This window comes from Pyrgilauda ruficollis, unplaced genomic scaffold (assembly GCF_017590135.1).
Source record: "Pyrgilauda ruficollis isolate IOZ18807 unplaced genomic scaffold, ASM1759013v1 scaffold32, whole genome shotgun sequence".
Taxonomy (NCBI): Eukaryota; Metazoa; Chordata; class Aves; order Passeriformes; family Passeridae; genus Pyrgilauda; species Pyrgilauda ruficollis.
Window position 1 is genome coordinate 3,258,937 of NW_024524600.1, and position 9,604 is coordinate 3,268,540.

The following is a 9,604-nucleotide window of genomic DNA, read 5'->3' on the forward strand; positions in this document are numbered from 1 at the left end:
CTTTCAGAGAACTTTGAAAAACAATGTTCTAGACTGATTACTTACAGTACTCCTTTGCTTGCAGAAAAGCAGGAGTTCAATAAAAACTGAATATATGACCATTTTTCTGACTGGATTTGATTAGTTGCATAACTTTAGCAAGATTATCACAGTGTGATCTAGTTAAGCTTTTAGGATTATATGAACATCAGCACCATATTAATCTTGGAATCAGACAGCTGAGGTACTTGTAAACTCTCATTTGTCTCTGACCACTTATGAAGTCTCTCCCGGTCCCACTGTTTCAGTAAGCATTTGATAGTGCAGCATTTTATTGACAAAGCAACACAATCTAGACAGATTCCTCGCTTCTCTCTCCTTGCAAGAATAGCATGCCACCTTGTTGAACCTCCAAGGATGCAAAGTGGGATTATTTTACATAAAGTCTCCCTTTGTAGCATCTGAAATAAAAACCTTTCCCCCAGAACTGCCACTGTTTTGATAGTGAATTCCATGCTGAGTTGTACAACTGGTTACTCAGTTCTTTGGCTGATTTTAAGAATTGCATTCAAAAGTTACTCTGTGTTAGAGGCATTTAGAAAATATATTTATACCTGGTATTGATATTCTTTCAAGTACTCTTTTAGTCTTGTTGGCAATGGCAGCTCCCAGATCTGATTTGTGCTCTTGTTTATAGCTATTCTGCAGCGGTGTTGCAGAGATGGAGCAGATGTATAGAGGGGTTTGTTCAAGTAAAGATGAACTGTTCCATTTGAAGGTGTTTCAGTTCTATCCTTGCACATAAGAACATAGTACTCAATCAAATGCACAACACTGTTGAACTGTTTAAGTCTAGATCTGACACAAGTGATAGAGTCCAGTCTAAACTTGCCATCTTGATATTCTATACGTAGATTGGTCGGTCCCGCTGACGTTTTTACTGATATAGTCAGTAGATACTCTGAATGCGAACTATCCCTAACCAAAAAGGTCCCTTCAGGGGCATCCTGTAACCTTTCTTTGGCTTCAGCAACAGTCATGTTGCCCCAGTACCATCCTGTTAAAAGACGAGAGAAAGAAGGGATTTGTTTATTCCTGTTTGTTTTAAAAGCTGCTCTCTAGCTGATATACTTCTAGTCACCCATTTCTTTTGTTGTTGGAAAGCTAAAGTCCTGCAGGCACAGTAAAATTTTATTTGCTATTTAAATTCATTTATTTTACAATACATCTCGTTTTGACAGAGCCTTCCAGGTCACTTTTTATTTACCTATGTATGCCTACACATGCACAAACTTTCCTGCAGCGTCCTGCGGAGCCGACACTGGAGCCGCCGACCCGGCAGGCCGCCCCTGGAGTAGCAGGGACGCGTCCCGCGGCTCCCCGCTGCTCTCCCGCCGGGGCCGGCGCTGCGTCCGCAAGGCACGGGCTGGCAGCCCGCAGAACGCCCGCTTTGGGTAACTCTGAGCAGGCTGCTGCTGAAATGAGTTTTGTCTAGCGATCGAAAGCTAAGGGATAAGAAAACAACTCCGGCGAGGTAGCTGCGGTCCTGGCGCGGTTGCGATGAAGACAAAAAGCCCTTCCCTCCTCCCGCAACCAAGCCCCGCATCCTGCGGGGCCGGGCGAGCCGCCGCCACGCCGGCGAGGGGAGCGCAGGTACGCGGGGCCGAGAGGATGCGGCGCCGCGGCCGCCCCGGCCGGCGGCAGCGCCCGGCCCTCGATCCCGGGCTGCCGCCGGGGCGCGGCGCTGCCGGAGCTTTCGCTTCGGCCGCCGCAGTCCGCGTAAGGTCGGAGTCGTCGCCGCCCCTCTCCGCCGCGGGAACGCGACCTCGCAGCGCCGGGCGGCGATGGCCAGGCGTCGCACCGCCGCCGAGTTCCCCTCTCGGCCCGGTGGGGATCCCCGCCGCGCCGCTCTGCCTCGCCCCGGACAGCGCCGCCGCCCCGGGCGCTTTCCCCTTCCCGGCCGCCCGGGCTTACCTGCCCGCCGCAGCTCCTCCATAGCCGCGGCCAGCTGCTCCGCCTCACGGCACTCCTCGGCAACGGGCGCCGCCGCCCCGGGGTGCCCCCAGCGCTCCCCGGAGCTCTCCGCGCTCTCCAGGGACTCGGCGGAGCGCAGGGTCATGGGCGGCGGCGGCGGGCGCGGCCCCGCTCGCACGCAGGTCGGGGGCTGCCGGCAGGAAAGGGCTCCGCTTCGCCGCCGCGGGGCTCAGCGCCGCGCTGGGTGCATGGTCCCGGCCCCCAGCCCGGGTGCCGCCTGCGAGCGGAGAGAGAGCGCGGTTAGCGGCGAGCCCCGCGAGAGGCGCTCCCCGCGCAGAGCGTGTTTCTGGCGATCCCGCTTCGGAACTTCCCAGCATCCAGAGGAGGGACCCGAGGCGAGAGATCACCTCCCGGCGGAGCGGGGGAGGGACATCTCCTCCCCCCCGCCGCCCAGCCTGTCCTCGGCTCCTCTCCGCCGGGGACTCGGCGGAGGCGGCCTCCCGAGACGGTGGTCTCGCTTTATCGCAAAGGCGAACCCGCTGATGCCCCGCTCCCTCGGCTGGGGCAGGCGAGCCGAACCGGCAGCTCTGTGACTTTTGGGGAGGGAGGAGGTCGTGGGGGAGAGCCGAGCACGTAAAGGTATGAGAGAGGAGGGGGAACCAGCAGAGCGGGGCAGAGCTCCCAGCCCCGGCGCTGCCCGGGTTTCACGCTGCGGTGCGTACGGACGCCTTCCAGTAAGGTTGTCCCCGAAGTCGTACCTGGAGGAACTGGAACGGAAGCCCGGCGTGGGCCATGTTCCTGGGACGAGAGACCTCCTCTCGGGCAGCGGAGTACCCGAGAAGCTGCGGAGCGAGTGCGCCGGCAGCTCCGACTCCGGGGGCTCGCCGGCCGCTTGGGAACGGAAGGGGCAGCGCGGTGGAGGACGCGCTATAATTAGCGCGGGGCAGGAAATATGCTTTTCCCGCTCCATTAAATACTGATATTAGGGGGGAAATAAAAAAATCTTTCCTCTTGGCTGAAGCTAACGAGAGGGACAAAAAGACCCTCTTCTCTCCTGGGTGCACCGCCACATTAGGAGCGACACAAAGCCGGGCAGTACCAGAGAGGGGGAGCCTAGCCGACTTGGCTGGAGTGGAGGGACGGGGCTCACGGGGAAGACCGGGAGCCCCTCGCCGGTGCTTGCGACCCGGACAGTCTCTGCCTGCGGGTGCGCAGCAGCCGCCAGGTGAGAGGGTTACGCTGGGGTGGTTCCTCCCATAATAAGTTCCGCGGCGGAGCTCAAAAACTTTTCCAAATTAAACTGTAGTGGCAACTGATAGGGTGTTCTAACGGGTTTCTATCCCAGCATATCTAGGCACAGGCGCGGGAACCCTTCGACAAAGCCCATCCCCTCCTTCCCCCGCGCAGAAGCTCCCGCCGCCGGCTCGGTGACCGGGCGCAGGTGCGCCTGTGACCGGGAGAGGCTGCGGGCGCGGGGCCGACGAGCGCAGGTGGGAGCAGCCCTGCCAGCGGTGTCCGGGCGCGACCCCTTGTGAAAGGGAGGCTCCGGGAACGCCTAGCCGCGAAGCGGCGCCGCCACGGGAGTTCGGTGGGGACGGAAGGCTGGCGAGGCGGTGGCGGCTGGCTGCAGCCCGGCGTCCCCCGGCCGAGGCGAGGAGAGCCGGAGCAGCCTGCCGCCGGCTGCGGGGAGCCTCCATCCCGGCGGTCGGCAGCATCGTACCGGGAGCGGGGCGGGGGGCTGCCGGGTCTCGAAGAGACGCGGGGCACCGGGCGGAAGGGGGGCGACGACAAGGGGACTCACCCGGGCTCGGCGGGACGGGGCTGGGGCCGCCGCTGCCGCCGCCTGGAGGTGGGGCGGTCAGGTTGTTCTGGCTCCCGGCGGCGTCGAGGGGCCGGGGGGACACAGCACCCGCCGCCAGGGAGAAGCGTCGAGGCTGTGCCGGGGCGGACAGAGGCTGCCGGGGGAAGATGGTGCTCCTGGGGAAACAACTCCCTCCTCTCCCCCGCCTCTCCCCGGCGCGGGCGGTCTGCTCGCCTTTGATTGCGAGGCGAGGGCATCCTGCCCCCGCCGCTCCCCCCTCCCGGGATGGTTACATACAAAGGCTGCTTTCCAGGAACTTTCCAGGAACCGCATCATGTGACAGGACCCGCTCCGGCGCCTCCGCCGCGATCGCGGCCAGCCGGGGCCGACGCACCGAGCCGCCGCCCCTGTCACGCCGGGGCAGCGGTGGCCGAACGCTGCCCCGCGGCCCCCCCGCCTCCTCCTCCTCCGCCCGCCGAGCCGCGGGCGACGCGCAGGTCAGTGCCCGGGGCTGCGGAGGGACCGGGCCGGCGGGGCCGTGCGGGGCGCCCCGCGGGGCACGGCGGGACCCCTGAGGGAACGGGGCGAGCGCGGCAGCGCAGCCGCCCGTCCCGGGAGCCGCGGGCACCTGAGCGCGGCGGCGGGGCCCGCCCGCGGGGCCGGGAGCGCGTCAGGGGCCGGTGCCAGGAGCTCTCTGCCAGGGACTTGCGGCGGCCGAAGCTCCTGGGACACCCCACCCTGGTCTCCACCCCCCTTCACCCTCCGGCGCTAAATACCTCGTTGCTACAAACAGCCATTGCCCGCCGATGCGCGCGCCGATTTCCTCCCCCTCCCCCCCCTTTTTTTAATTATTATTATTTTTTTTTAATAACCACGAAGCTGTTTTTCAGCGTAAAGATGGTTGATTGCCCCGTGGGTGCTGCTCGGTAACCAGGCACCTTTCGCCGCTGCCCCGGCGGCCTCGAGCCGACTTTAGAAAGAGACATAAAAAGAGGAAGGGAAAAAAAAAAAAAAAAAGGAAACAAAATAAAAGAGGGAAAACAAAGCAAAAGTAGCCGTAATAGTCTCACCCTAGCCCTTGGCTGCAGGTCAGGGCTCCCTGCAAATTGCACGGAGGTATCTGGGAGGGAGAATTGACGGCAGAAGGATTAAGGGGTGTCTTTTTAAAGATTTCAGGAAAGAAGCCCAAACCTATAACATAATAAAAGATAATGTCTTTAAAAATCGGGGCAGGAGGGGGAGGGAGCCTTTGTTATCAGAGGGGTACATGAATATGGATTAGGCTGGACTGTCTGGCTGAGGGAGCGGAGCGGCTTCCCGGCACAGAAAAAGCTCCCAGACCGAGACGCTGCCTTGGGTCGCACTCCCCAGTAACGTCTGAAATGCAACGTTTCTTAAAAAAAATAAAATAAAGACTGAGGAAGGATTACAAATCCTGAAGGATTTTGTAACAGTTATTGCTTATAATTCTTAAGCATCAGAGGATAAGAGAATGAATAGTTATCTTAAAAATTAAGTTCTGTATTTAGTGATTAAGTGAATTCATCTGAGAGAAAAAAAAAAAATCTACTTTGTTAAGTGAAATATTGGCCAGTATGATTTCATCTGTTTGTAATGCCTGGGTGCTTTTGAATTTAATTTATTCAGTTTATGAAAAAAGGTGGTTTTAATCACTGGCAGCAGCACAGATTTAAAATGAGGTCTGAGGAACAAACACGGGCTTTCTTAAGCATTCTCAGAAATGGTTTAAAACAATTTAGGTCTTGAAGGTTATTCTTGTTCCTGTTTTTGTCTGTGAAGTTCAGATAGCCTCAGATCCAGCCTCCAGTGACAGTTGTGGAATCCTCACTGAGTTTTTTCGTTGGATTGATGTGAAGAGGGGAGAGAATGTGCCCCTAGAAATTTATTTGACAGTTCAGCTACCTATGATATGAGATCTTGCAGAAAACCTCCATTACTTTTTCAGAATGGCCCTGACGTCACTATGTTCAGGAGAACAATAAAAAATTAATACAGATCTATTTTTATTACTAAAATAATTCTGTATATGTAGGCACACAGCTTTTGCTCAAAATGTATATTCTTCTGATATCACAGTGTTCAAATTAAGGCTATTTCTTTGAAGTTACTAATGCATCTTGGAGAAAAGGAATATGTCTTGTCTAGATGCAAAGCTGCTTTTTTACAGCTTTGCTATAGTTCTCTTTTGCTATGTTATTAATGGGATTTTTATGTGGATGGTATCTCTAGACTTCCTTTGCTTCTGCTGTTTATTCGTCACTTGAAGTCATAATAATTTGTTTCTAAAACCACAGCTGGCTGCTATAAAGGCAGAGGGAGGAAGACCACAATTTATGTGGTGAATGAGAAATAAGAACAGAAGAATGTAATAAATGTTTGTTACTTAAAAATTCAGATATTGTTAGGAAAAAGGTAGCATAAATCTTAAATAGGCAGTATATCAGCAGGATCTTTCCTAAACAGAGTTCTGTTAAACTTTTTTTCATGAGAACCTAATGTCTCTTAAAAATAGCACTAAATATCTGATAAACTTACAAGAGTAATGAAATTCAAACTTAAAAACTGCAAATCTATCTTTAAATGACAATCCTGGCACCTCATAGGAGTGCTCTGGTTTGCAGTTACCTTTATTCTCTGGCTTGAGACATCTGAAAGTGCTATAGGCTCGGTGGAGTACGTTTGTATTTTACTGTTTCTTTCAACAATGTTAGTTGCTCTTTTTCTCCTCTGTCTGCATGAGTCTTCCATACAGTCACAGGAGGGAAAAGAAATAGTTGTAAGGGTAAGAAAAGGTGACTAAATGAAATGACTTTTGGGACTATGGGCCATATGTAGTGCATGAAACTACTTTAAGCTACTTTTTAGTTTTTTGGCACTGGGATATTTAATACAGGTTTGGTCTGCCTGAAGAGTTTAACTTTATAAAAATCAGAATGGGGTAGGAGAAAGATGTGAAATGGAGAAAGAGAAACGAAGGACCAGACTGAGAAAACTTAGTTTTCCAAAATAGGGTTTTTTAATATCCCATGTAACAAACAGTAATTCTTCTAAACAGTCACTAATACAAAAACTATATATAAGTGAGGAGTTAAAAATTTTATGTACAATTCAAACCAAATGCTTTATTTATTTTTAATCTGTTGTTTTGGGGTAGCAATTCTAGGAGAAATATTGCTGTACATATATAAATATGAATGCTTCTGAGCCAGTTTTAGAGGCATATCATCCAACTGGAGATGAAAGGCACCAACTTAAGCAATCCCTATTTTTTTTCCTGATACTACTATTCATGAATGTTGGTTCTGACTGTATATTATCCATATAGTAGGTATTTTTAATCAAGTAATGAAAATATTAGTAGTGAAAATAGGAACATTAAGTGTTCTTGAAAATCACAAGCCGAATATATTGTTTCTGATGCATATGCTCAAGACAGGGAAGGATGAGTAAATTTATTTTTTATTTTTCCTTTAGGCAAAAATCCCTTTCATGGCCAAGGAAGGAGGCAACAACGTTTTTACAGTCCTGAGAAGTGCCTGTTACTAGAAATGATTTTCACTTTGTTCCTGAAAAGTATGCCAAGTTGACTGGTGAGCTCGTACGCTGATTTATTTATATAATATGATGTGAGCAGAGGGGGGGTAATGTGCTTTTGACTCAGCTGATTTTGCTAAATTTGCTCTGACTCACTGAAAAGATTTACTGATTTATTAAGATAGATTTACCTAGCTACCTGGAAGAATACAAAGGGCCTTTCCTTGCTCTCTTCATCCCTAACTTCCCAAAGATGCAGCACAGAATATCTGTTATCCATTTGGTCAGTTAAAATCCCCTTCAGTTAGAAGGACAGCTATTGCTTATCACATAGGTCTACTTACTGAACGGATTTTGACAACTGTTTACCTGAACTAGTCTAAACAACAGTGTACAGATGCCATGGTTTCCCTATCCTGGGATTGCAGTCTGGTTCTTCAGCAGAGAAATAGGAATACTGAGCCTTTAGCTCCAGCAAATTGGAATGAGTTAATTGTAACCCCACAGCACGAGAAAGGTCTGCAAAGTGAACTCTTTGAGGATTTCTCCTTAGCAGTTAGGAGAAAAGTTTGCTTATTTCACAAAGAGTTCCTAAAGCATAATAAATAAAACATAGAGAAAACAAATATTTCAGTGTATGGGATCACCCTGCTCTTTCCAGCTGCCTGAGGAAATGTTTTGATGAAATAGATTAAGATTTATACCAAACAGTTTTACTCTTTACCAGCTGCCACCTTATTTCCTGCCATTTTTATCTATTCACATGTGAATTCTTTGCTTTTCTTGATAATATACATTTGGTAAAGGAGAATAAGAAAAGAATTCAGTGCATAATTTCTATAAATCAGGGGTGCTCTAAAAGGAAAGCAACACTTGTGATTTAAAAACAAACATCAAAAGATGGCTCCAAGAGAGTAATACTTTGAAATAACATCCAGATTCTTTTCTTTCAGAAACAGTTGCTAAAAAGAAGGATCATTCCCTTTGGTTCAGTGGATAGGTAGAGAGATAATCACTGTTGACAGCACGAAACTGACCATAAAAAGGTGGCATTTAAGTCCATCTCTCATCTCATCCTGTGCTATCTACTATCTAAAAGTAAAGGCCTAACCTGCATTGAGTAAGAGGTTACCCAGCCACTTGGGATCCTAAATGAAAATAATTAAATGTATGCTTGCTTGGTTTCTCCCATTTACTATTTACAATTTAAGGTAAAACCAAAATAACATAAAAATAATTTGGATATGCATGTAAAGGAAAAGTAGAATGTGATGGCACAGGGTACTAAGTATAAAAAAACCCCAAGGATAATTTATGCAGCAGTTTTTACTTTATGCTATGTTAGGCTTTTCCATAAACAGCAGAATTCTGTTATTCTGTGTTATTTTGTGAATTATCGAGTTTCACTCTGACTAAAACTAGCCAAATATTGCTGAAAGTTACTGGAAAATAAGTTGTAAATATACATGGTTTGATAGCATTTTCTTCCCATTCATGCTTCTTTCTCATGAACAAGGTAGAAAACAAGGTCTTTTCCTTCTGGAAAGGTCCAGCTTTGGTACAGTCTTCAAAGAACTCCTAGGAGAATATTTGATGTGGATTTTAATATTCAGATTATAGCATAAAATGCTGTGACTGTAATGTTTATTTACCTTGGTTTTTTGGCTGAGAAAGAGCATCTAAGTATATATATGCACTACACCTATACACACACGTGTTCAGAACCATGGTCCTTGAAGTTTTGGATTTTTAGAGAAACATATACTCTTGGTTTTGGTTTTTTTTTTTTTGGAAAAATCCTAGAGATAGCACATCTGAAAGCACTGTGAAATCTTGCATTCTTGTCCTAGATGCTGCCAGAAAAAACAAGCCTTTTATGCTTGAGGAGGCTTAAGATGTTTTTCTGCCAGTTGCGAGTCCTAAGCCTCAAAGTAAAAGAGAGCAAGTAATGTCTGTGAAAAAAGTTTTCCTGACAGACAGCATGAAGGCAGCTCTCCTATGCTTTGCCAATCCATAAGTAATAAAGTTCCTTTGTTGGCAGAGAGTCAATTTTGAAACTAATAAGGAAAACTAAAACAGGTGATGCAGTGCCTATCTCTAAAAGGGAGATTTTTGAGTGAAAAGTGAAGTAGAAACTGGGTTATGTGTCTCTAAATAAATGGTCTCCCATCAGAAAAAAGATTAATTTTAAACCACTGTTCTAGTTCTTACATTAAGGATAGTTTAATTCACCCAGAGCTATTTGGCCTTGAGGATGAATTCCTACAATTAAGTGTTTATGATTGAAAGTTCTGC

General features: G+C 48.8%; 1 protein-coding gene across 2 annotated transcripts; it reads right to left on the bottom strand.

The window, feature by feature from the left end:
* Positions 1-21: 21 nt before the first annotated feature.
* Positions 22-3,892, bottom strand: SOCS2 (suppressor of cytokine signaling 2). Of its 2 annotated transcripts, XM_041474433.1 has the most exons (3): positions 3,755-3,892; positions 1,954-2,230; positions 22-1,036 (listed from the first exon to the last, which is right to left on the bottom strand). In XM_041474433.1, exons 2-3 carry the CDS (start codon positions 2,096-2,098, stop codon positions 588-590), a joined length of 594 nt encoding a protein of 197 aa, XP_041330367.1. In that variant the 5' UTR covers positions 2,099-2,230; positions 3,755-3,892; the 3' UTR covers positions 22-587. The 2 variants fall into 2 exon arrangements, with proteins under 2 accessions (XP_041330367.1, XP_041330366.1); XM_041474432.1 differs by having other exon boundaries at positions 939-2,230.
* Positions 3,893-9,604: the final 5,712 nt, after the last annotated feature.

Coding starts and splice junctions, on each gene's coding strand:
- SOCS2 (XM_041474432.1), bottom strand. CDS start 2,098: ATGACCCTGCGCTCCGCCGAGTCCCTGGAGAGCGCGGAGAGCTCCGGG.